General features: G+C 45.8%; 4 protein-coding genes across 4 annotated transcripts; 2 read left to right on the top strand and 2 right to left on the bottom strand.

Annotated features, from left to right (window-relative positions):
* Positions 1–5,953: 5,953 nt before the first annotated feature.
* N7498_011029 (uncharacterized protein) lies at positions 5,954–7,541 on the bottom strand (the record flags this gene model as incomplete). Its single annotated transcript, XM_058458085.1, has 2 exons — positions 5,954–6,986; positions 7,045–7,541. 2 exons carry the CDS (start codon positions 7,539–7,541, stop codon positions 5,954–5,956), a joined length of 1,530 nt encoding a protein of 509 aa, XP_058304984.1.
* Positions 7,542–9,511: 1,970 nt separating this feature from the next.
* N7498_011028 (uncharacterized protein) lies at positions 9,512–11,523 on the top strand (the record flags this gene model as incomplete). Its single annotated transcript, XM_058458084.1, has 6 exons — positions 9,512–9,654; positions 9,704–10,076; positions 10,161–10,516; positions 10,569–11,210; positions 11,283–11,397; positions 11,452–11,523. 6 exons carry the CDS (start codon positions 9,512–9,514, stop codon positions 11,521–11,523), a joined length of 1,701 nt encoding a protein of 566 aa, XP_058304983.1.
* Positions 11,524–11,953: 430 nt separating this feature from the next.
* N7498_011027 (uncharacterized protein) lies at positions 11,954–13,213 on the bottom strand (the record flags this gene model as incomplete). Its single annotated transcript, XM_058458083.1, has 2 exons — positions 11,954–12,910; positions 12,974–13,213. 2 exons carry the CDS (start codon positions 13,211–13,213, stop codon positions 11,954–11,956), a joined length of 1,197 nt encoding a protein of 398 aa, XP_058304982.1.
* A 1,025-nt stretch (positions 13,214–14,238) lies between these two features.
* N7498_011026 (glycosyltransferase family 32 protein) lies at positions 14,239–15,474 on the top strand (the record flags this gene model as incomplete). The annotated part of the gene is made up of 2 exons (XM_058458082.1): positions 14,239–14,664; positions 14,764–15,474. 2 exons carry the CDS (start codon positions 14,239–14,241, stop codon positions 15,472–15,474), a joined length of 1,137 nt encoding a protein of 378 aa, XP_058304981.1.
* Between the last annotated feature and the right edge of the window lie 12,314 nt (positions 15,475–27,788).

Here is a 27,788-nt window from a genome sequence, read left to right as displayed (position 1 = left end):
AAACCCTAAACCCTTCTTCCAATACAACACAGCGGTCAGCGGGGGGCGCCGGGGGGATTGCGGGGGCTAGCGCGTCGGTACTTACTCTAAGATCCAAAACACTACGTTTGCGAAATATATTCACTCTCTAGTATAAGCCCGACCGAAGAAACCCTATCCCCTCCCTCTGATAGTAAATAATAGTAAATCCGAAATCATTATATCCCTTCGTAGAGAAGGGCTAATAATTATAGACTAAAACTACTAGCGACTAAGGTGGTAGCGCGAGTAACCCTAAACGGTTCGAGTATAAAAACCCTAACGCCCACCCTAATACGATACGCTACTTAGTTAGAATAGCTTAATGCCTATCTAGCGCCAAAACGAGCGAGCCCTAATACCCTATACACTTTAGAAACCCCTAGCTCGGCCCAAAAACCCTCTGGATAAATGTAACCCAAAATCTCTATCGGAAAGAGAGTAACCTTATATCACGTAATTACTCCCTCCACGACTAAACCCTACCTTCGTCTAGGATCCATTCATCTAATACCTATCCGCGGCAATAGTGCTACCGCTTAGCCTTCCAATATACCCTAGTGTGCCCGTTAGCGGCCCTTGCGTAGTGTGGAGATATATCGCTTGACTCTTAACTTGTATGCGGATGTTGTAGCGAAGATGATCCGTGTCGCCTAGCGTTTCGTTCTCTAGGATATATTGCTATTGGGGTCTGATGCTCGGGAGACTAATGATGCATTTGACTAGTAGCTCGCCCTTAAATATACGTCGGGGGGAGAAGGAGCGAGCCAAGTAACTATAACTATATATAGTATAAAAAGTGCCTACCGATACGGGAACGTTCTTCGTTTAGATATAGATATAGACTTTTCGCACGACCTTGTATTTACCCCGAACCTAGAGAAAGAAACCTATGAAAATCTTTTATTTCCCTCGATGCTAATAGATATATATCTCCTTGCCGACCTATCAAATTTATATTAGCACCTTTCCTATCTACCACAGGACCGAATCGCCCACAACGATCGCGTTAGATGCACGTTCACCAAACACCGACTGTTCCAACCCTAGCCATAATATATACGCCGCCTCGTCGCCTATAACGTGACCACCGCCTAGTCCGCCGAGAAATTCCCGGACCCACCCTTTCTTCTAGAAGATAGCCTAGTAGAGCGGCATCACAAGGTCCCTAAACTAGCACCTATCTAGTCCCTTTGGATCACACACCACTTGCGAATTAAAGCATCGGTAGCAACTACTATACGGCTCGAACCATCCCCCCCGCGCTTAACCCCAGGACTGCGCTTTTTTCTTCGCATCGAAGTAGTCATACCGCTATAGGTGCGGGCAATTCGCTAGTCGATGGCGCGCGTGCAAAGCCTACCTGGATGCTGGACGAGGGAGATGATAGTAGATCATATATATCCCGCGCCACTCCTCTAGGGACGCGATGTAATCCGCTAACCCACGCGCCCGCCTCTATATCTGAGATCGAAGTAGCTCGCCCCCAGCCCGTAAATCGCTCGAGTCGTCAGATTCAACCTCCGCTACATCCGGCCCTCGAACCGAGGCATCCGCGATATCAGAAGGTTCCGGCAAACGGACCGTACCGGAATTCTGGCAGCAGTCACATAAAAGCGCCGTGGGGGTACAGGGACTGCCGCGCTCGTCCAGGAAGGTAGATAGCTCAAACACCCAACAACTAGTAGCACTGATATATCTCTATATGGTGGCTTCCGCGGCACTCAGCGGTCGTCCACTGCCGTCGGTGAGAGCACTCTTCTATTAACGAGGTACTAGAATGATCGATCGCCCCCTGGCCCTATCTCGTCCAAGCCGCCCGACCTCCTATATAAAGCTGATCAAGTCCTAGGGGACCCTGATATGAACCACCCACCGAACCGCCGCGTGATCGATCCCTATGCTAAACGCCGATATCGCCACAATATACGGCGGCTCGCCATCCCGCTAGCGTTGGAGGACCTAGGCCTTCTCCTTAACACTACCAGACTGCGAGTGGTAGACCGGCGCATCGAGGGCCCGCCCAACCTTATCCGCGACGCCTCTCACGCAGCAGTAGATAATAGCACGCCCAGCACGATCAAGGCTTGCAATCGCTTCGCGGATTCCAGGAAGTGCAAAGTCCTAGATAAGATCAGAATTAGGGGGGCAGTGGCTAACCCAAAAGGTGATATCCCGACGCGTTGTAGGGCTACGGATCATCCGCGCACCACATAGCAACATCGCCTGTTCGAACCCAAACACCATCGACGGCGGCAGGGTGCCTATTAGGAAAACCATCTAATAAGCCAAATCCCGCAACAGCGGGAGTAAGGCCATCGCGGGCCGGTAGAACACCGCGGTCACCGCGAGATGACACTCGTCGAACACAACCCAGTCGAGTTCATTCGCAACGTGAAGGCGATTCAGAAACTGCCGAAACCGAGGCCGCACTGCCTATTCAACCCCGACGACAATAAGTGGGCAGGAGTGTAAATGATCTAGGTTCGACTGCGCGTCCTAGATATAGGCATCAACCCCGGCCTCTGCGCATCGGCGTTATATCTCGGCCTTGAGCACCACTAGTGGAAGGATTAGCACCGTGGTGCTAGCCCTGGGTAGCTAATAAGGGAGAAGGTATAATAGACTCTTACCCTCACTAGTTCGTAGGATAGCCAGGACTTAGCCCACGCCCGCCAAGATATATTCCATCGCTTGTTGCTGCCCGCGGGACCGATACTAAGCGTGCACGCCGTACATCCGCTAGAGAACCTCATACGCCTAGTCTATTCGCCATCGCCGCCAGGTCCTAGCGGGGGCCTCGCGTCGGGTAATACGCCGTGCGATAGGGGTCTCGTCATCATCGCGCCGTCGCTTAAATAGGGTAGCGGACGATCGGGTTTCTGCGCTGCCGACTACGCTTCGACTACTAGGGGTCCTACTAGAAGTGCTGCGCGGGCTACCACGTAGGGAATGATCTCCTTCCTCCCATTCCTATGGCGTGGCCGGCTCGGCACGCTTGTGTGGCATAGCGAGGGCTGGTTGAAACTGGAGAGGATCACGCACGAACTGATGCTAGAGCCAACTAATATATCGAAACTCCTAGAGCCCAGCATTAGTTAACCCACTACGGAAGTTCACCGTCCCTCTATATACCCAATTACCGGTAGATGGGGTATAGCTTGCCTACTAGTGTAGTGCGTCTGATATACTCCCTCGCGCGGGATCCGTCTCCTCGCCATCGTCCCTCTCTTCAATAAGGAGATTGGCTTCGACAGTAGCGAATTTCCGTCGGGCGATACCCACCGTGATCTGGCGCTAGGCCTAGATGTGGATATGCTTCCCAAGAACTAGCTTGTTGGCATTCACTATAATCCGAGTCATGGCATCCGCAGCCTATAGATTAGGGCCATAGGACTAGAGGTAATTAGATACGGCGCCGGGCTACTGCGTCTCGTGCTGGAGAAAATCGCGGAATGGTTGGATCATAGCGAGGTACTGGGTCACAAGCTATACAACCTTAAGGAGTAGGAAGCGAACCGGCCATTGAGACGCATTGTTCTGGTTCTGGGACTTATGGTAGCTAAGGATAAATAGCATTTGCCCATCGTGGAGAAATAAGTCTCGAGTGGTTAAAGTCGTGTTCCTCCACCGGAGCCCAATGAACTCCATACGACGCCCCTGCTGACCCGACCCAATAAAGAAGGGGACGAGGAGTGCTCGAAGGAAACGCTGCACCCCATCCTCATACTGCTGCGCGGTATCCGCGGACACCACCCAATGCCCCTCGGCGGTCCGCGACCAGAACGTGCGGAAGAGAATGGGGGTCCTACCCACCTAGGAGATCAACCAGTCCTATAACGGGGCTAGGTGGCATACGTTCCGCGAATCCGTCAGGAATGACTAGCCGGGCGCGATGGCATCCCAGTTGTCGACGAGGAGCCATAGATCTAGCATAGGGATCTCAGACGTAGGGCTAGAACGGCCACTAAGGCATAGCTCTTCGTCAAAAATTCGCCGAGCCTCAGAAATCTTCTAGAAGATAATTTGATGTAAGTCGGATAGATAAAAGATAACGTCCGACCACACTAGCGTCTCGCCGTCCGCATGCCAGCGAATCTATATCGGTGGAACCTCGGTCTAGCTGATGCTAAACCCCAGTAGCCGATTCTCGAGTAATTTAGCCACGGGGCCCTCGGTGTCATTTAATAACCACTCGTTCCGGATATCCACGATCGTCGCACCAATTTCGGCCTCTCGGCCACCTGTGGTCTCCGCCAATATATACGCAAGGACCACTATTTAACAGTCGTAGATTAACTAGGATAGAATAGAGATATAATTCCCGACTATTAGCCATGCACCTTGGGTGGGACTCTAGTACCGCACGGCAGCGTATAAAATAAGGACGGAATCAAACTTGCGACGGGGAACGGAGTGTTGAATAATAGCAAGGCTAAACTCCAGGACTGCCCGGTCGAGTCGGTCGCGGAGAGTCGCTTTGTGTATGCCTTCTCGGTCTGGGTCGACAAGGCTAATAAGCTCGCTCGTGACCTAAGTTACCTTAAGCTATGCCTTACGTTGTCGGTCGCTCGGTTAGAATAGGGTATCTCGGAGCTAGCCCTGCTCGACCACTCGGTCCTAGTAGCAGATCAGTCGCTGCTAGGTATCGATATATCTCCGGCGGGACTACTCGTTTTGTAGGTCCGAGATAGGGTCCTGAGAGGCTTCTCCCTAGGTAAAGGTATTAAGGAGCCGTGCGTTTCGGCGACTAAGATGCCGGGTTTCTAGGTCCTAGTTATATATAAGCACGGTCATAGCATTCTCGAGGACTCGTCCGACACTCTTATAGATCATAAAGAGTGATTCTTCCTGCTCCTGCTTAGGCAGTCGGTAGCTGAGACCGAGTTCGCTTAGCTTAAGTCCCTGGAGATAGATATAGATCCTAGTCCGCTTCATCCACGGTGTGACCTCAGAGATATATCATACAGCCTGGACACAATCTCGGAGCGGCTAAGACTGCCGCTGTCGGTATCGACGCATAATATCGTCCTATGATTAATCAGAAATAGGGCAGGAAGAAGATCGCTTATAGGTAGAGGGTGGTGCATTGGTGGGTGCATTAGCGTGGAGATATATATATTATGGGGTAGCGGTCCGGTGGACCCAGTCTATTAGAACAACAGCGAAGTAGCGCTGGGCTTGCGACTGGCAAAATAATGTCTAAATATAGGCCTGATGCCATAGCATCGCGCCCTGCTGCGAAACTTGCCACTGGTGCCGCTGATTGTAGTGTTGTCGTATCCGATCAGTGCTAGTCGTGCGGAAGGCACATTATGCAAAATGGTAGAGATACCCTAACACGGTCGGCAGCCCATGAATCTCCTCCGTGCCATCAGGTGGCTATACCACATCAATTTTCGTAGCGGCCACATCTTGTAATAGAGCGCTGGATTCAATTCTCCTACGCTGCCCACTTGGTGTTCGATGCTTCTCAAGTAAATGCCGGGCCAGATTCTGGCGAATGTAGTAGTTGCCGTGGGTAGTGTAAAGGGCCACCCGCCATTCGCGTAGGATCTTAACATATGGTGGAAAGATGTCAGTTTCTCCCCCAACCATAGACTATGGTGTACTAAATCTAGATTGGGGCATATTTCACGGATTAAAGAATAAGATAATATCAAAAAAATAATAAAAATATATTGTTAATATCGCTAACAGTAAGTAGTGAATACCAGCGGGTTTGCCCCTGAATACCAGCGGGCGCTAGTACCATTCCGGTTTAGGGCCGGGTACATTTTGTTAGTAAAGTGGGTGAACACCAGCGGAGTTCAACGTAGACTATATACAGTATTTGTATTCTAATTATCACACATATTATCCACGTACGACGAATCTCTATTTCAAGAAGTCTCGCGTCCATACAGCGTCGCATAGATATTAAACCATGGAGAGTCTAGAGCTCGCCTTGATCTTGAGCAAGTTTCTCTTCTCTCTCTTGCCTCCACCTCTCCCCCCATTTCCATTCCACCCAAATCAGTGGAGTGAACAGACATACGACACCGCTCACAATGAAGAACGCTATCATCGCCTTTGTGGTACCAATCAATGGCTGGATGACGCTTACTCCCACCGCCCCCAGTAGACATCGGCACAAGTTGTTGAGTGCTGTCGCACTCGCAGGTCGCTCCGGGAAGCAATCAATCAGCACAGTTGAGTTGATGTTCAATATAGCAGTCGCCGAGAAGGCAATCAGAAATTGAAGGATGAGTGGGGCGGCTAAATTTGGACCAAACCGTTGCCGTAAGTCATTGAACTCAAAACTTGGTCCGTAAAGCGCCAAAGAGATCACGAGAACAATGCTAAAGATAGGCATGAGGCGTAGACGGGCCCGCACATAGGGAAAGTCGCGCCTATGAACAAAGCGTTCTTCCGGGGGGATGCCGTGTTCCTCCTTGTATCGCACCAGGGCACGATTGAAGCTCTGGTCCAGAATCCAGCCTGTGCTGAGCGAGCCTAAGATACAGCCGAGCCCGTTTGGGAGGAAACATAGCCCAATTTGCCATTGTGCAAGAAAAGGAAAGCCGAGCAGCAGCATTGTTGTGGTAGAAGATGTCACCATGCTCCATGCTGTATAAGCCACGGCGCCCCAGGCCAAAAGCACGGCGATGTCCTTTTCAAGGAGGTAGGCAAGAGGACTGAGCGCTTTCTTGAATGATAGTGGTGCTGGAGGCTTCGAGGGACTGCCCGTTCCAGCATTGTTTTCCCAGAGTGATGGGGCTCTGATATAATAAATGAATGGCTTCTGGAAACCAGATATAACGGTGGTGCCGTTGCCTGCTATTCTACGCTGGGTTTCCGGAAGGAAAATTAGGAGCGCGCCAAGGACAATCACGCTTAGGATGAAAAGCAGCCAAAATATGCTTCGAAAGCCCCATAGGCTATCCAACGCGCCTCCAATGATTGGGCCAATTGCTTGACCTGTCATGCTGTTGAAATATTAATGGGTGATATTCCTCTAGGGAGGGGTGCTTTCTCTTTACATACCGAACGCCAGCATTTGTCCCTATGAAACGACCGCGTTCTTCTGGGCAAGCAATATCAGCAATGACTCCAGCACTAATGCTAATAGTCGCTGCAGATCCTCCCGCCTGAAGGCCACGCAGTACCATCAACATTGGATAGTTGGAGGTGAACGCCAGGGCGAGGTTGGCCACCGTATAAATGGTGAGAGTTATTGTAAATGTGAGGCGACGGCCGCAAGCATCCGAGAGGGCACCTAGGAGAGAAGGAGCAATACCCTGAACCACCATATATACCGTGATGGTAAGGGCTATAAGGGACGCATTTACTCCTAGATCCTTGGATATGGTGTCAATCGCGGGAAAATATATGTTCGAAGACAGCGGCGAGAACGAGGCCGCCAAGGAGACGAAGATGACAAGATTCCATTTTTGCTTGTTAGACAGGACGTGATATGGTGCCTCAGGGTGTGATGAGGGAGCTGGTCCAGGCAAAGCTTCGGTAGAGTTAGGCTTTGACATATCCTGATGAGATCTGTGCCACTTGTGAGCTTATAATGTTCCTTAACACCGAGAAACAGTGGGTATGGGCGCAACACTGACTTATTTATATACTCTCGCGCTTGATGTTGTCCCGCAATCTGAAATGGAATAGAAGAAAATATCTAAACGTTGGGACACCATATACCGAATGGAAAATATAAATACAGGCAAATGAAGTGCTGTGGAATTGCCTAAATACCGAACTTGACACTTGTAGGTTGAGAATAAAAAGGGAAAATCCCTGTACATAAAGGGATGCACGAAATAGGGGTAACAGAGAAACAGGGGCGATAGTGCATCTGCCCCTGTCAACCCTACTGCGCCGTTTCTGTCGTACTGCGCCTTTTTTGTCTTACGTCCAGGGCACTTACGTTCTTCGCTTTCATAATGCACAGGGAACGCGCGCTGCAAAATTTGCTCATTTTTGGCGAACGGAATCCCTTGGTGGCGACATTCTTCAAAAACCCACTTTGACTCTGAGCTATTGCCGTCGTAAGTCGATCGAATAATCAAATACAGGGTTGATTCAGGAACGCGCTAGCGAAATGGCTGCGGATGATCGCCAAGATCTTCACCCTGCAGCGACCGAGGGGAAGACAGACCATCGGGAAACAAAACACAATATAGCTAATAATAGCATATGGACTGATATATTAGCAAACTGGAAGTATGCAACAACATAGTCCCATTACTGGAACTGGGAAGGCCGCGTCAGCAGTGAGTACAAAGTGTTCGTGTACTGTGGATGAAGCCATTTAGCTGCGAGGACGTGGCCCTGTATTTGGGGGTCATTGCGACTCCAATACCTTCAAGGTTATCGCATTTTAACCATCAACCACCAGATGATCGACACGTAGGATGACGACTTCATCCCACGAGATCTGCAGGAAAATATCATGTCTGTGGATGTGTCAGACGGTCATGAGCGCGACAGTTACTCAATCTACTTGGATAGTGGTAACTATGAGAATGATCTCCAAGTTGTACAAGACACTCAGCTGGACGTGGATAACAATTCACCGCTGATAACTGGCTCTGTCTCCATACATAAATATTAACGGTGAACGACAAACCCCGCGCCCCCCGACAGGCACCCCTTGGATGCCTTGCTCAGTGTGATCTCCGATCAATCAGCACTATCCCCCCAATGCACACATGGATATGACCAGTAGCATACCCCTACGATTTTCGTATCCAATCCAGGATACCGCGACATTTGTGGATCATTTGGACGACCCTACGTACTCACTGCCGCCATTCCAGCTTTGTTTCCGCTCAGTATGGGGGTTCATTGGAGAATCACCCATTCACCGTGTCCTTGGCTTCTTTTGCTGAATGGACGTTGAAGCACCATAGCATGATTATCTTCCGCTTGAAGGACCTACTATCGCTTCTGACTTGCATAGGCTCGCTCGCCACGACACTTTCATGTACCTTATGCACGTGCCAAAAATTCGAAAAGTATCCTTCGTGAACAAATTGCTTCTACAACTCCACCATTGGCTATCAACCACAACGGCATTTCTTCTTTACAGAAGTCCAGCAGATATTTATATAGGAATGCGTCTACGAGAGACGGACTAGCCAGGTTTTTATTTTTCAGCGGACGTGCTAGTTTTCTAGACTTTCTTGCCTCTGAATTAATCTGACTTTGCAATACTATACCCTATGTTTTATTATATGGGAGCGGGAACCAACTGCGCTAAAACTTCAATAAATTTTAATGGCGGGATGTCAAAATAGGCAACCGCCTAGACGATGCTAGCCATTAGGCATCCAAACCCGCGTCCCGAATTTCGGTGCCTGGTGGAGACGGCTAAGCTTTAGGGGTCCCACGCGCAACTCCGAACCCTCAGCCATTGCGCAATACCCAGTCAGTCGACCTTCCCCCTGGTCGACTGGTATAAAGCTCCTACCGATTCACTCCTACGAGCCAGCATGAAACGATAATGGATTCTCTCCGGGTCCAACGCAGGCGATTTTGCGCTACAAGGCGGCAGTTCCTTATCGCGGCAGTGGTATTTATTCTTCTGCTGCGGCTGCTCGCCGCGTCATGGCAGGGGCGTCGCGGGCTCTCCCTCAACCTCTTCCGGTTTAGCACACCAATTCCCCTTGTCACGCGTGTTCTGACCCACTAACAGACATTCTTACCCCTTTCCGACCGAGTTTGCAGGACAACGTACGCATGACCGACCAATCATCAACAATCCATACCCTGATTACAATTCCGCGTCGTGGAACTCAACGTGGCAGGGAGCACATCGAGCTTGCCTCGGGCCCTATGGTCGCGTGATGGACCGGCACGATGAAAACACGACGATGAGCGGATATCATTGGAATGCATCGGGCTTCCCGCCCCCAATCTTCGGATCCTACGAAGCCTGGGGTCTTGATCGGGGCCTCTATGCGGATTCGGTCTCGCGGTACGGTGCATACGGGCATAAGTGCAGGAGCGACAATAGCTGGTACGGTTCCTATGGATTCAATCATGCGGCCGAACTGCAATGGGACGCCGTGAATTGGGCCAACCTACAACAGGACTGCCTGCAGCGTAACAAAGACCGGTTTCGAAACACTCAGCCCCAGGAGAAAATATAGGCTCTTGACAAGCAATGGGATACGGATATGCGCGACGAGTTTAATCTCAGCGACCCCGAGCCGAGGATTCAACCGCGGACAGCTGTCATCATGCGCACTTGGCTGAGCAAGCGATACACGGATGACGACCTACATTTCATTCGAGCTATAATCATGGAGCTGGCTCTCCATTCCGGCGGTGAATATGAGGTCGTTCTTTTGGTGGATTGCAAAGACACTGAATTGCCAAACTCCATGGACACCGTTGCCATGGACAAATTCAAGGCAAAGCACCTGCCTCAAGAACTGGGCGAGCTCGCTGTCTTTTTCAACACGAAGATACTAGAGACATGGTATCCCAAAATCAAGGTCCATGAGTATGTTCATTATACAAGACCATTAAGATTCATCTTCTCACAATTTGATCAGCGCGGTTCTGCGGTATTTCCAGCCAGTCCAGCTTTTTTCACTACTTCATCCACAATACGACTACATTTGGCAATTTGAGATAGACGCTCGTTACACTGGCCACCTGTATCGGCTAGTGACCCAAGCCACCGACTTCGCGCGGCGCCAACCCAGAAAGCACCTCTGGGAGCGAAACTCATATTTATATATCCCAGCAATTCATGGCACATGGGAGGAGTTTGCCACGAAAGTGAACCAGGATATGGTGAAACGAGATAGCATTTGGGGTCCTCCGCCTGCCGAAGACATTGACCTTGGAAGACACAGCCCTGTGCCTCCAGTGGCCAGTCCAGATGACGACGAAGGTGACTGGGGCGTTGGCGAAGAAGCAGATCTGATCACCTGGCTCCCACATTTTGATCCTGCTGGAGTGAATTGGCCGTGGGGCCAAGAAATCTACCATTTCCAACAGCGGATGCACACACCGCGACGCGCGACCGTTGGCGCAATGTCACGACTCTCAACGCGGCTTTTGCGTGTCATGCACAAGGACCAGGCATGCAAGGGATTAGGTCTCGCATCTGAAATGATGCCTATCTCATGGGCGATGTATTATGGCCTCAAAGCTGTTCAAGTTCCACAGCCGATTTATCATGAGCGGGCGTGAGATCCGGCAGAGCTGGATCGTCGCGCTAATTCAGACAAACCAGGGAAGATCGATGGGGACCTCGATAGTGCGTGGGGTCATAAGTCGTGCGATGACATCCTCCTGTACCCATCTTTTATGTGGCGCTCATCCTTCGCTGAGAGGCTCTATCGTGCCTGGCTGGGATATGATGGCGCAGAAGAGGTGAGCGATCTGTGGTCATTAACAAGTTTTGAGCTACACTAATCAAGCGTGTAGTGGGAAAAGGAAAATCGCCCTCTTTGTCTTCCGGCTATCTTCATTCACCCGGTTAAGAACTCAGAGCGATAGAACCAGTCTTCGGACAGTATTCTATGTTTGTGGCTAGGTTTTCTTGGATATCAGATCTAGTACCATTCACCAGACTTATCATGTGTATTCATGCTTAGTGTACATGGGTCTGGACTATTCCAAAATGCATTTGCAAAATAGGACCAAGCGTCGATTCTCAGCTGCTTCGGCGTTAGTGTTATAGATAAGATACCCAACATACAATCTCGAGCGCCGAATGTCCTTGAAGTCACTGTTTCTCTTTCACGAACATTGACCCGCGGGGAGGTGCATTTACAGAAGAGTGATTTTGAACTGGTCCGCCATTTATGCGTTAAAAGCGCTCGTCTTCGCCATCAATATGCGCTGCCTGTGGACATTGCCATGACTGAGGATCTTAGGCCAAAGGGAAAACCAATTTCAAATCAAGAATGGAAAATTACCTTCAAATTCATCGAAAATAGAGTTTCTTTAATAGTCGTTGATAGCCCCCCCCAGCTCTGCGACGATCCATGCATTTGGGGAGTGCTTTCTCTGAGGAGTCCGTTATCAAGTCCTGCCTCTCGCAAGCGTCAACATCTTTTTGGGAAGCAGTCTGGTCATGTGTGTTGAAGCCGCGGTAACATCTCCAAAGGAAACTCAGAGTCCGGCCAACGAACATGCTAACGGCAACGGCAGCGAAACCACCCATGACGCCCAAAATGGCCGGTAGCGCGATGAAGCGCACCAGGAAAAACAAAGTGTGAACATGTTCAACAAGCCGCGTAAGCCGACGCTTGTATTGATGGTGAGAAGTGCGATCGGTCTTCTCGAAATCAATGTGGCAGTTATCGTAGTTCACGGGACTTGTGGTTCTAAGACTCTTAAGTCTTACCTGATTTTGGTAATTTTCGAGTTCGATTTGCGTGTGAGTGTCGTCCAACGTGCCCTTTCGCATGGTATGGCAGTCCTCATGGCGGGCTTTGGAGACTGTTCCAAGGAGTTGTTCCCTCACAGCCAACAGGAAACCCCTGATGCGATCGGAAAAGATTTCCTGGAAGCACTTATTCTTGCCATGATCCGCTTTATATGGTAAGCGGGCCGAGAGAGCGCCTTTGTCAACCTTCGTCTTTGCAATGTACAAGTCGCCCGCCGAATCTTGGATGAGGGTGACCGTCACGGCATCCACCAGGAAAACGTCACTCACTAAGTCGAGGACGCTTAATTGGATATCAAACAACTTGATACCCAGATATTCGGATGGGGCCAACAAGGGTATTACCTCCATGTTGTAGCAGAGAGGCATGTTGCCCGAGCCTTTCGCATTTCCCATTTGTCGGACTGAGCAGGTGGTGGGAGAAGACGGGGGAGGAAAGGTCCGACGGCCGTTGGCTAGCAAATTGTTTTCTTCAATGGTAAATTCGAGCGTCTATTCTCATTAGCAGGTGTCCGTTACCTTTTTCCCTCTTTGGTTTGATTCAGTGTGACATACCATCGTTGACGATATACCGTAAATCCATTTGATAGCACCCTCCTCATTAACATCGCGAAACGGGCATTCAGAACATGGTAATTCAACTACTGCACGACGCATGTTTTCGAGAGCTATCGGATGGACATCGACAATGCCGTCCCCAAATGCTCTAACCTGGGTTTCCGTATCGGGAAAAACAAGCATTGCATCGGCACCTAAGGCGGCCGTCCCACCTAAGAGAATGGAAAGAACCACCATAATTTTCAAGCGGGGATTGGAGACAACAAAAAGCATGCCACACGACCGTGTACCAAAGGTAAAGAGAAACTTATAGCGAAGGGTTGTTCTTAGCACTGATCGGCGGAAGACAAGGTGACGCAAGCCAACTTGGTGGAACCTGCGCTGATTGGACAGCGTGACCGGCTCTATGATCCATTACACTGCCAAGAAGAACCAGGAAACTTGATCATATTAAGCAGTTTGCTGATCGTCGATTCCTTTCTTTGCACAGGTCTTGTCAGTTTTCGTCTGTTATTCATTAGTGATACGGTCCACCGTGCGCAGTGGATTTGGCGAATGGTTCGAGGCTGTGCACTAGCGCGGAGTGGGGATCGCGGATGAACGGCAAAACCGGTTCAATAGTCGTGTGCCTCGCCAAGGGCGGCGTATCAGATCAGGCTCTGACACACAGCGGAGTTTCAATTCTACTTTGGGCAGGTCCAAGTATTGTATTTCGGGTATATGTAATTATTGTATTGTGGTGCATCTGCGAAGGCGTCACTGGATACGGCCACTATACCCAGTACCTGAAGGAGCAGATAGACGTATTTTCAGAAGTCTGGTAGGTTTTTCAAAGAGTGCTTCTGTCTTTATTGGGCTTTTCTGTTATAGTGTAGAGCCCCTAGGGATGTCTGCCTGCAAGCTAGCTATATAACATACAAGGTGCGTATTCCATGGGTTGACGGAGGGGTTGGTCGGTTTAGGAAAACGGGACCAAAGATGCATACACCGGAATCTAGGGATTACGCGTCCATGGCCAAAGAAAGCTTAGCCTCTTACAGGAAGCGGTGGAAACGGGGCCGAAAACGTGGTTATCATGTTCCGTGGGGATCGAAAGATAATAGCGGTAATACTTGGCAATACGTGCATCCGGGTCTCGCAGGCCCCACTGTGACAAAATCCGCACATTTTCTCGTCTGCAATGGCTGGGACCTAAATGCACAAATACTACCTCTAAGTCTTGAGACCATTTCAATATACTGAGAGCTCCAATACTGGTCATTATGATTGATATCCGGCCACCTTATTATAATTTACTATTCCAGGGCCGTAGCACCAACAGCTACAAGTCCTACGATGAGGAACGCTTGAGTTGGAGTGCTGAACACGTCTCGCGAGAGCAGCGACGAAAGGCTATGCGTATCAAAAGGCCTCGAAAATCAACGATTTTCCTCCTCCTTTTGGACGTCATGCTTATCTGGCTACTTATCCATGACTTGGAGCCTCTCATCACTCTTTTACGAAGGAACGAGGAGCTCTTCAAGCCACAAGTCACTCTCTCTGACCTGGAAGACACTTGGCCCGAAATGAATACATCAAGCCATATTCCGCGAATACTCCATCAAACTGCTGCTACGAACACAATTCCAGACAAATGGGTTAAATCACAGGCAAGCTGCAAGGAGGCTTATGGGGATTTTGAGTACAAGGTGAGAATGACTGAACATTCAAGAAGGGCTAAGATATAGGGAAACGCGTATTCACTTTTAGCACGTTAAGACCTTTCTAACTTGCATCATCTTTTATAGCTTTGGACTGACGAATCGACTCGCGCTTTTCTCTCCGTCCATTATCCCTGGTTTGTGGATATTTGGGACAACTACGCCTTCCCCATCCAGCGTGCCGACTCTCTTCGCTATTTCGTCTTATATCACTACGGCGGAATCTATCTCGATATGGATACTTGGTGCAATAAAAGTATTCCAATTGACAAGCTCGAACGCGATGTGGTTACTGAATACGCTCTCTTCAAGTCCACGCTACCGACAGGCGTCACAAATGACTTCATGATAACATCCGCCAACCATCCTGTCTATGCAGCCGCTATCGCCAAGCTACCTAGTTATAATTCTATCACTCGGGCCTGGGCTCGATGGCAGCCATACTGTGCTATTATGATCTCTGCTGGACCGATGTTCTTGACTATGGTTGCTAAGGTCTACTTGCTTAAGCAGGCTTCTCTACCTTCGCCGACGCTAGGAGTCGTCAATCAAACTGAATTAACTCCCTACATTACCGATTTGGAGAGTAGCAGTTGGCACAGAGCGGACGCGAAGGTCTTGATGTGGCTTGGATCTCGACCGTGGACTTGGTTCAGCGTGGGAGCGATTGGGGTTTCCGTTGTTTTGTATATCTTGAATCGTATGTTGATGATGGCTTTTGAGTATCTGCTGTGCAAGGTTCCCCGTGGCATTGGGAATCTGAAGCGGGCGAAGGGTTCATGGAAGACGAAACTCTAGTCCGACTTTGGCTTTGTCAAGCGATCAACTGCAATGAATGACAATGGAAAATATCAGACCTTTGATGACTACGATAAGCAGCATAAGAAACTCCTGGATTTTGTGTGCATTATTCACAGAAGCAAGTTAATAGCGGAAAAGAAAAAAGAAATAACAGTATTATAATATGTAGTTTAGTTGAAAGCCCCTTTCTTTCTCTCAAAAATACAACACTTGTACAATAGTCTTTCGCAGCTCCCATAACCACTGATACGTCTGCTTCGCAAATCCTACGGGAAATCTTCCTGTGCTGCTTATTTCCATCTCATCACATACTACGTGTCAGTTTTAATGGCGACGGTGCACTCTCCAAGACAGATCATGCCAGCGAATAGTCACGAGACATTTCTTTCGGGAGAAATAGTGGACCGGCTTCCTTTCGCCTGTAGCGTTGTAATTTTGGTGTACTGTTCGTTATCGTATTTCGTTTGATGGATCGTGAAATAAATCATGTTTGCCAGATACCAGGCTATTCTTTCCCAGTTTTGTGTGTGGACTTTGGCAGTGTAAGGAAAAGAATGTCACCCGCCGCATCGGATTGGTTGCGCGGGTCAAGCTTTCCGGAAAACGAGCTTAGCAGGTCTTGGCTCCACCCAGGCAATTTGCTGATCGCCGCACAGACCATATATTTGCTTATGTTACAAATCACGATTGAGAGGCAGTCATTGGACGCCACTACGATCGCTGTACCGCCTCTGTCTAGGGAGTTTAGGCAGACGTGTTCTAGATGTGGAAAGCGTGGAAAGTAGTCGTAAGCTTGCCCAATCCAGTACATCCGACTTTTAGAGCAATTGGGCATTTTATGAGCCCCTCGACTACATGATGCAGTATCCGTGACTAGATATGCTTTCTCAGGGTTATATCATCTAGGCCTAATGACGGCTCTTGATCTTCCAATTTATCATAAAAACCATTATGTCCTTATGGGGGTGGAATTCGGATGCTTAGGAGCTGCTATCGCCCGGTGCCAGAATTAAGAGGGATTCGCCTAAGCCTGACTATGCTCTTTATAGCGGGAAATCCAGTAATTCCTGCCTTTTGAAACGAGCACTATTTTGTCGAGCAATAAAGTGCGCTTATTAGGGGCTATTAGTTGTCTAGTAATAATCGTTCCCTCTCTTCCCTACACTTACGTGCTAAATATAACTGATTCCTTTGGTCAATTTAACGGTATCTTTAAGCTTCTCTACTATACTTAATAGGCTAGCGATGCTTTCTTTCGAGAGCATAGGGATACTTCCCTTAAGTCCTTTAATATCCTCGAGAACGAATTCTCGGTATTCTTATATTAGGTAAATTTAGATTAGTTAACGTAATTCACGGCCAACCCGTTAACACGGCCAACCCGTTAGCCCCACCAGAAATCGCGCGTCCAGTCCTACCTACCATCTTCAACTACCCACCATGCCACCAAATCGCTCTGAATCCTGGCATAAATCTGCTGAGCAGGAGGGCAGGATCCTATTAGCCCTTCAGGCGGTGCAAAAGGGCCAAATTAAATCTCTCTACGCCGCAGCGAAGCTATACGATATGCCCTACACTACCCTCCACGACCGCGCTACCGGAACGTCTCCACGCGTCGATAAACGCTGGCATAGCCATAAAATGACACAATTAGAAGAGGATTCGCTTACTGAGTGGATCATCTCTATGGATTCGCGTGGTGCAGCACCTAGGCCCTCTACTGTGAGAGAGATGGCTAATATCCTACTGGCCACTCGTGGGATTCACCCTCCGCCTACTGTAGGCGTGAATTGGACATCATCCTTCGTTAAACGCCGCGAAGAGATCCGCTCGCGCTTCTCGAGACGCTACGATTACCAGCGCGCCCTGAATGAAGATCCGAAGTCGATACGAGAGTGGTTTAATACCGTAAAGCGCGTGGTCGATGAGAATGGGATACAACTAGAGGATATTTATAACTTTGATGAGACGGGCTTTGCGATGGGCCTTATATCGTCACAGAAGGTGGTTACGCGAGCTGAATACTACGGTCGGCGCTCTATCTTACAGCCAGGAAACCGCGAATGGGTTACTGCTATCGAGGCTATATGCGCCGATGGCTACGCACTACCGCCATGTGTGATATTTCAAGGCAAGGTTTATATTGCTGGCTGGTTCGAATCAAATCTGCCTAGCGATTGGCGGATTGAGGTCTCGAATAACGGCTGGACTACCGATGAGATAGGCCTTCGCTGGCTACAGAAGCACTTCATTCCATATACGAATTCGCGCGTACGAGGTCGATATCGGCTATTAATTCTTGATGGCCACGGTAGCCACCTTACACCTCAATTCGACCGAATCTGCGCTGAGAATAATATTATACCGCTCTGTATGCCTTCGCATTCTTCGCATTTACTCCAACCGCTTGATGTTGCGTGTTTTGCTCCGTTGAAGCGCGCATACGGTCGCTTCGTGAGCGACCTCGCCCGATATGGCTATAACCACATCGATAAGCTCGACTTTCTCGCAGATTACCCTCGGGCGCGTATCGAGGCGTTTCAACCGCAGACTATCCAGACTAGCTTCGCTGCTACTGGTCTTACACCGTTTGACCCAGAGCGTGTGCTTTCTAAGCTCAATATCTCGCTCCGAACGCCAACACCGCCAGGAAGCCGACCAAGCAGTAGATCTAGCCAATTCACACCAAAAACGCCTAAAACAGTGATTCAGCTACAAAAGCAGGCTACCTTACTCAAGAATCTATTGAGACAGCGGTCAAATAGCCCTCCGTCACCCTCAAAAACTGCTGTGGATCAGATTATCAAAGGTGCTTATTTATCGATGTATAACGCTGCGATACTAGCGCAGGAGAACGCTAGTCTACGTAGAGCAAACGAGAAGAAACGCCAGAAACGTACACGGTCGAATCGACAAATAGCACATGAAGGAGGCCTATCTATCGCAGAGGGCCAACTGCTAGCTCAGCAGCCAGACCAGCCAGTTGAAGATAGCCCGGTGGTATCGCGTGAGGCAGGCGAATCAGCTAGTCAGGCAGATTTGCCACGCAAGAGGGCTCCGCCAAGGTGTAGCGGGTGTGGGGAGTTAGGGCATAAGATTAATCGTTGTAAGAAGCGCTAGTTTGAGATGAATTTATACTTTCTTGGTGGAGTTATCTTGAATAGAAAATTGGTAATGGAGGTGGACTAACGGGTTGGCCGTGTTAACGGGTTGGCCGTGAATTACGTTATATAAATTTATCCATTATTATCCTTACTTATCGTATATACTTTATTATAAAGCGCGAGAGCTAATCTACTCCTAGGGCTTTTAATAGCTAATTATAGCTCCCTAGGATCGAGAAAAGGAGCTTTAGGATAAGCTTCCCTTATTTTAATAGGTTTAGACGAGACGTAAACTATATATAAAGAATAGATAGAATATTTGTCCTTATCGCCTAATTTAGCTTCGTTAGATATATATAGCGTTATATATTATAATTAAGAGGAGGAATTAGAGTTTTTATTCGTACCTATTATATACATTAAAACGCTATTTATCCTTATATACTTAGAAAATATAGAATACTAAAAATCCTCTTCGCTATTAGTATCTAATCTATTAGTAGCGATTTAGTGAATACCTAAACTAAGAACCTTTATATAGGGCTAAATATATTTATTAGGCAAATATAGGGAATAGTGTAGTTTTCTAATTATATTAAGTAAGAAGTAATATAAAGCCTAGTCTAATTATTAGAATTAAAAAAGTGATATTCTAAAACGGCTATAAGATTCCGGAAAATATAGTTCCTATACTCCTAGTTATCAACACTTTAGTAATTCTAGTTATATAAGAAGTCGTTATAGGACTTATAAAAGTCTCTCTATTAATAAAAATTATTAGATAATTAGTATTAGAGGTTGACTTCGGTTCTACGAGAACTATAGAGATATTTATCTAGTTAAGGTCCTTCGATCTTAAAGTGCTATAAACGAATATTATCTACTAAGCGTAATAAGACGTATATATTATTCTAGTAATATTATAGGATATAGAGGTAGTACTAAGAGTTTGTAGTTAGTATAATATTCTTAATAAGAGATATACCCTTATTATAAATTTATTTCTTTTATTGATTTATCATAATTTAGCGGAGTTTTACGTAATAATAGCTATTATATCTCCCTTAGGGATACTCTAGGCGGAGGTAACTATAGTCTAAGGATAGGTAACTATAAAAGTTATTATATCTTCGTTCTAAGAACTAATAGATTACTTACTATATTCTTCCTTAAATATAACTATTCTATTAAATACCTATATTAATATACTTACTTTAAGTTAACGACTATAAAATCTAGATAGAAGAAGATTAACTACTTACGCTAAGAATATACTAGCTATAACTAAAAAGCTAATCGAGTTATTAAAGAGTATAGCTATTAATACCTTTATTTACGTAAGAGCCTTAGGAGCTTCTATAGAGTGTTAATAAGATTATTTTATAAACTAAAAATGAATTAAATCACTACACTTATATATTAATAGTCTACTAGATATCTTATAGTTATAGTTAAGCACTAAAATCGCTTTTAGTTAAAAAACTTTCTTAGTAAAAAGCTAACTACTCTTTATTTACTATATATAAAGATTATAAGTATATTAATATTTTAAATTAGAATAAGAAACGCTATAAAGAATAGACTGCGCCAAAGCCCATAATTGGGCCCAAACCTTCGGCCCAAAGCCCAACCCAAATGGGCTTTGGGCTAAAGACCCATAACCCAAACCCAACCCATAACCCATACTGGGGGCCCAATGGGCCCCCAGTATAACCCAACTTTGCATAAAAGAGAGATCTTGGCGTGTATAAAATTGCTGATTCATCTGAATTAAATACTATTATTTACGTACGTTCTGGTCACTATCTTAACAGATGATCGATTTCCTCTTAATATACTGGAAATATAAGGAATTTCACTCGTATATATATTTATCAGTAGCAGTAATTAGTTATTTACGTAGTTTTAGTAGGGTACGACCAAAGGGTTGTAGTAGAAAAGTGAGTGAGTGGAAAGTAACGTCCTATTCTACAGAAATATATATTTAACATAGAACAAAGGTAGTGTATCTTTATGAAGACATTAATTATTTTTTTTATTTACTTAAACCATACCTTAAAGTTATATTTTTCATATTAAATAATTCCCTATTGCTTCTTTTATCTTAAATATGTCTCCTTTTATCCTTTAACTATAGGGAAAGCTTTAAAATAGGATTAAATCTGGTGAGCTAGAACCTAGATGTAAATTTTTTAGGTCAGAATTAGTCGTAATGGGCTGGGTATGGGTTATTTATGGGCTTTATGGGTTTTTGGTGGGTTTTTGGTGGGTTTTGTGGGCTATTGTTGGGCTTTGATGGGTTTTTGGTGGGTTTTGTGGGCTATTATTGGGCTTTGACGGGTTATTATTAGGCTTTGATGGGTTAGACCCACTTAAAGTTATACTATTGGCTAATTATATAGCGCTTCTGAGGGCTGTAGGTCTAAAAGTGATAAATCGATAAGTCCACTAGCCTAGTGTTTGATTCCTACAGAGCTTTTGGTATGTCTTGATTTCCTTCTTATATCTCTCTTACATTACAAGATTATGTCTTAAAGCCAGAATTCTAACGTATTTCTGTCCTCTCTGTACGATGATATAGATAGTATTCCATACCTTCCATCAGACCCCCCACAGCCATTCACCCCTGAGCTCTTTGGTAGTCAGCAGACATTTAATCCTTTTAATCAAGACTTTCTTCGACCGCAGGCACCTCCTACAATTCCTCCGTCCTTAACGCGTCTTGGCCCTGACCGAAGAAAGGCCTACGTTCTCTACGACAGAACGATATATACTGAATGGGTGGATTGGTGGCTTGAAACCGATTATAGGAAGACAAGCAAGTTACGCTAGGATACAAACCATCATTCTAAGATTTAGAAGCAGTTTCATTAAGTGGCATTAGGCCCTGATGGTATGCCAAAGGTTATGTGTATGCGCTGCGGGCAGATTCTTAAGCATCCTTCCTCACCTCTTCGTGCGGGTGGAACTACGCGTTACGGGACGTCTACGCTGCTAAGGCATCGTAAGACTCTTATATGCGTAAGGGCGTCAAATTATGCACCAAAGTTAGGGATTACAAAGTTCCTACAAGATACAGTGAGTGCTATCCTATCTAAAGAGATAATCTACTAATTAGACTGGCGAATAGAAACATAACACATCGACAAACCAAGAGTTTACTCAGGAGGCCTAGGAAGAGAAGCTTCTTACCTTTCTTACGGTCGCACGTCTTCCTTTTCGGCTAATTGAGTATCCTGAGTTCTATAACCTAATTCGAATGGCTCAACGCGCACCTTCTATCCCTGAGATCCCTTCCGCAAAGACTATTCGTCGTCGCCTACAAACCATAGTCAAGGAACGGCACCAAAGTATCCTACAGAGGCTCCCTAATCATACAAAGATATCTATCGCCCTTAACTGCTGGACGTCTCCGTTTTCGCAGGCATTTATAGCTATCACTGGCTATTTCATCGATAAGGACTGGCAGTATCGCGAGGTTCTACTAGGGTTTGAGCCGCTTTCTAGAACACATTCTGGGGAAAACCTTAGTGCTATCCTCCTTAATGTGCTTGTACAGCATTAGATTCAGGATCGAGTGCTTGTAATCACCACTGATAATGCATTAAATAACTATACATTAGTTACCGCCTTACAGCAGTCTTTATCTAACACTACCACTGTGATTCGGGTTCCATACCTTGCTCATGTGATCCAATTAAGCTTAAATGAGCTACTTGGACAGATGAAAGCTAATCCTAAGAATGATACAACTGAGACACGCTAGACTAGCGAGCGATCCCAATCCGCTCAGGATTATACGAGGCACCAAAAGCGAGATATTACTTATACATTAAATAAGGTAAAATCCTTACCTTTCTCTCACTTTTCTCTCACTTTTTACTCACTTCTTCTATTACTCTAGGTTCGCAATCTTGCAATCTATATTAATACAAGCCCTCAGCGCCGTGAAGCATTCTGTAAGCTACAGACTGAATCTACTAAGCTTGTGCCAATTCAGGATGTTAAGACACGCTGGAACTCGACATTTCTAATGCTTCGACGCGCAAAGCGACTCCGATCAATATTCAACCCATTCTGTGTTGAATATGACCGGGATAATCTAATGCTTGATATAGATAAATGGCGTCAGATTGACTACCTTCTATGGATCACGCAGCCCTTCTTCGATTTTACCCTTGAACTCTCAAAGACAAAGGATGCGACCACGCATTATGTCTTTAAGATTTATAATAAGCTCTTTGAACATCTTGAGTATTCAATGGGCTAGCCTCGGCGGAAAAGGGTGCCTTAGAAAAGGACAATACTCTAAGCGCTCCAAGCTGCCTAGGCCAAGCTTAGTGAGTATTATAGTCAGACCGATACAATTCAAGGTGATCTATATACAATTGGAACGATGCTCGCACCAGTGAATAAGTTCCACTTCTTTTCCACTAAGGACTGGGACGATATCTGGCGCGATCGATACCAGAAAAGCTTCAAGGACTCTTTATCTCCATACCAAGAGCGTATTATCTCGCAACAGGGGTTACCTACATCCCAAGCGTCTATAAGAGTAGGCTCGCGTCTTGATATAATGCTTAGTGGAAGTAAACGGCAGCCAACATCAGCAAATAACGAAATGATCCAATATCTTGATAGTGGTATGTCTTTCACTTATCTCTCACTTCCTACCTCTTATTAATAGACTATAGATCCTATTGATATATTGCCTCTACTATTCTGGAAGAGTAATGAACAACGCTTTCCTGCTATTGCCACTCTAGCCCGGGATATCCTCTCAATCCCAGCAACTGGTGCTGGCGTTGAACGGCTATTTAATACTGCGCGCGATATCTGTCATTATCGCCGAGGTAGATTAAATAGCACGACGATCCAAGAGTAGACATTGACATGCCCGTGGGCGGGTAGGGGTAGGTAGGCCCGCCCGTGGGTATACCCACGGGCCGCCAAGAAACCCGTGATACAGAAAGGTATAATTAATGCATCTTATGTAGTAATTTTTGGTATTTAAGTAGTAATATTACTAACTAATTTTTTACAACGCGATTAAATTAGATAAAATAATTAAATTTTTCCTTAATTAAGTGAAATATTAAAATAATTTAGCTACTAGTTTATAAATACAAGATAAAAAAGTGATATTTAAGTGATTTTAAAAGTAAAATTTTAGTGAGGGTAATCTTAAGAAAAGTAGTGGTGCCGTCGCATACAACAAATATATATCTTTTACTTCACCACTAATTTCTACCACCACTTTTTAATCCTTACTTTTCTACGCCTAAAATATTAACATGACTAATAAAACCGACCCTTAAATATATATAAACAAATTTATTTCTTATAATTACCTAGTGGGTAGGCTAAAAAGTGGTGATATTACTTGTTCCGACCAAAACAGACGTAAATAACAGAGATTAATCAGCAGAATCTGTATAATAATTCAGGCCAAATCAGGCCAAATCAGGCAGAATTAGGTGTCCACGGGTACCCGTGGGTATGACGGGTATGACTCACGGGCGGGTAGGCAAAGACAATACCCGCACGGGTAGGCAAAGACAATACCCGCACGGGTATACCCACGGGCGGGCTATGGGTAGGACTTCCTACCCACGGGCGGGCTATGTCAATGGCTATCCAAGAGCTTATGATGTTTCTTTGTACATCGAGGTTCGACCTTCAGGAAGAGGGCCTTTCCTTTTTAAAGGAATTTTTCTCACTTGATGAGATTGAAGCGGCTAAGGAAGAAAAAGAGGACACACCTAATCAATTTGAGCTTGATCCAATTAGTGATAATGAGGAAGAAGAGACACAGGAAGAGAGTAATGAGGATGAGCTAGATCTTCCACAGATAGAAAGCACTCAGGCACGCCGCGCATCTGAGAGATCACGCAAGCGTCCTCGAGAGGAGGACGACCAGTGGGCATATCATTAGTCTATCAAATAAAGCATATTTCTTGATCATATTTCTGCAGAAATACCTAAGCATTCACTTTGTTACGAACTAATACTAAAAAATACAGATTAATACTACATAAATAATGCAGAGACGATAAACCTCTATGTTTGCATTGTTTGTGACCCATTGGGCCCCCAATGGGTTGGGTTGGGCTACCCACGCGGGCCCAAAGCCCATAATGGGTCGAAGGTTTGTACCCAAAACCCAACCCAATCATGGGTTGGGTTGGGTTGGGCCTTGGGCTTTATGGGCTTTGGCGCAGTCTAATAAAGAACAGGACTATATATCTATATTTGTCAGGATTTTAGGTGTCTGCATTTATAACTGCAGATTTCTAGAGCTTCCAATTCAACATAGAAGTTCCCGCTGAAATTCCCGTTCTGCCATTTCTCACCGCCTTTATCTGATCTTGCAGTTCTCTCTCATTTATCTCTCACTTTGCTCTCACTTCAGCCTTTACTATGCTTTCTCTTTCCATTTGCCTACCGGACCGAGGTTATTAGGCCTATCCTGTCTATAGCCACGGGTAACAGCACGTTTACCTACCTCTGGTAACAGCACGTTTACGGCAAGATTACCTCGGGCGAATATTACCTTAGGTAATTAGCCAGATGAACTGAATATTTCTGTCTATAAATATAGCCTAGAAACCAGACTAAATAAAACAAGAGCTTTCATCTCAATTCTCCTCTCACTACCCTTCCTCTCTATTAGGGCAGACCAGAGAGATTCTCTCTTATTATCTTTATCTTTATTCATCTTCCAGGGGTAAGTTACTACGCTGCAGTAATAGCTGACCTCTACGGGAGGTAGTATTTCTCTCTACAAATATTTGTCCTAAGGACTGCCCTGCCGCATAGGGACCCTTAGGCATTTATTTATCTCTCTTATTTTCATATACTACCAATCCCGACAATAGTTTATAGATAACGATAAATAGTCTTTACGGAAGGGATCTTAAGGCTAGAAGGGGCGCGTTAAGCTATTTAAATTAGGTTATAGAACTTAGGATACTTAATAAGCTAAAAGGGAAGATATATAACTATAAGGAAGGTAAGTAGCTTCTCTTCCTAGGCCTCTTAGATAAACTATTTATTTATAGGTTAGGTATACTTCTATTTAAAGTATTATATTTATTAGCGATTTCTAAGGTTATATCTTTAAATATAATAGAACTTATTATATCTTATAGAAATCTAGTAATACTAGCCCCCTTATTAAATATTCCTCGCGCGCTATTAATATATAGTAGTGCGAAGATACTTTATTAACGTAGATATACTATATTAATTTATATTACTAGGAGTCCTAGTAGAAGATAGATACTTAAGGATTAGACCGTAGCGCTTATATATAATCTTAGGCTAGCTATTAGAACTTTCTACTACTTAATTAAAGTACTACTATAAGTCCGCTAAATAGCTAGTATCTTAGTGGATTTTGCTAGTCTTTCTATAGTTAGTCTTAATCCACTAGTCTATCTACTTAGTATATATTATATAATCGTAAAGTATAACGTAATTCACAAGCCACCCGGCCACACAAGCCACCCGGCCACCCAACCACCTACTTCCTGTTTATATCTATTTTTTTCAACCAAAACGCCTTTATATTAATTATTCTACCTAACTGGGCATGTAGGGGACTTATGCCCTTTTTCACCGCATATAGAACAGGTGTATTGACGTCGTCGCGCTGGTGCTACCGCCTGCTGAATAGGCTGGTTAGGTGCTACTGGAGACGGTGCCGTAGGCTGTATAATAGGCTCATGGGCTTGTAAATACTCCTGAGCTTCCTGCACTGATATACCAGCTTTGTAGGCTATGCGTCTATTAACCCGTGCGCGCTTTTGCTTCTGCGCTGCGTTGGAAGCGCGTAATTCCTTAACTTCTTGCTCAAGTAATATGCCATTTTGCATAGCGATCTGACAGCCCTTAATAAGCTGGTTTAACGCGGTTTTTGAGGGTGTTGGTGGGCTATTTGAGCGTCGTTTTAGGAAAGCTTGGATTAATGCTCCTTGTTTAAGTAATTCAGCGATGGTCGCTGGTGTTTTTGGGGTAAAAACGCTTGATCGGCTACTTGGGCGGCTTCCTGAGGGTGTAGGCGTCCGAAGCTAGATATTAAGCTTTGAAAGCACTCGTTCTGGATCGAATAGCACTAAACCCGCTGCTGCGAAGCTATTTTTTATAGTAGGCGCTTGAAAAGCGCTATCGCGAGCATTTAGGTAGGCAGCGAGGAAATCAAACTTATTAATATAGTTAATGCTAAGCCGCATTTTTTGATTAACCAAGGTTTCGTATGAGCGCTTTAAAACCGCAAAACAACTAATATCAAGTGGCTGTAAAAGATGCGAGCTATGCGCTAGTATATAAATAGGGATAATCTCGTTTTCTAAGCAAATTTGGTCGAAATAGGGCGTAAGATGGCTACCGTGCCCATCAAGGACTAATAATCGATATCGGCCTTGCGTACGGCTATTAGTTGATAGTATAAATAGCTTTTGAAGCCATCGAAGGCCAATCTCGTCTGTCGTCCATCCATTTTGACTAACTTCAAAGCGCTAATCTCTTGGAAGGTTATCGGTCCAAGCTAGATTATGCAGTTTGGCTTTGAAGATAATCGTAGGCGGAAGCGCCCACCTAGAAGCGCTAATTAACTCGATTGTAGTCACCTACTCACGATTTTCTAGCTGTAAAACTGATCGCCGACCGTAGTATTCTGCTTAGGTAATAACCTTTGCGGTCGCTGTAAGGCCCATCGCGAAGCTAGTCTCGTCAAAATTGTAGATATCCTCCGGTAGGATACCGTATTGCTGAATTGTAGTTTGTACGCGATTAAACCACTCTTGAATAACCTTTGGATCCTCTTGTTTTGCTCGCTGATAGTCGTATCGACGTGAGAAACGAGTCTTTAGCTCTGGCTGTCTTTTGACATAGTTTGTGACCCAGTTTTCGCCGACCGTCTGGATTGGGGTTGAACCGCGCTTTGCAAGCAAAAGATTCGCCATTTCTCGCACTATAGCCGGCCTAGGGGCTGCTCCACGCGTATCCATTGATAATATCCACTTCTTAAGCGATTCCTCTTCAGTTTGGGTCAGTTTATGGTTGTTGGCGCGTCTTTCAGAGCGATTTTGGTGGCCATTAATGCGGTCGGCGAGCGTAGAACGTGGAACGTTAAATTAGCGCGCTGTGTCTCGAATAGAGCTAATTTCTTCCTTTTTTATAACCTGTGTAGCTAATAAAAGACGG

Source organism: Penicillium cinerascens, assembly GCF_028974065.1.
Source record: "Penicillium cinerascens strain IBT 15544 chromosome Unknown scaffold_4_segment0_segment1, whole genome shotgun sequence".
In the NCBI taxonomy this organism is placed as follows: domain Eukaryota; kingdom Fungi; phylum Ascomycota; class Eurotiomycetes; order Eurotiales; family Aspergillaceae; genus Penicillium; species Penicillium cinerascens.
Note: the sequence above shows the minus strand (reverse complement) of the source record. Positions and strands in the feature narration are given on the sequence as shown.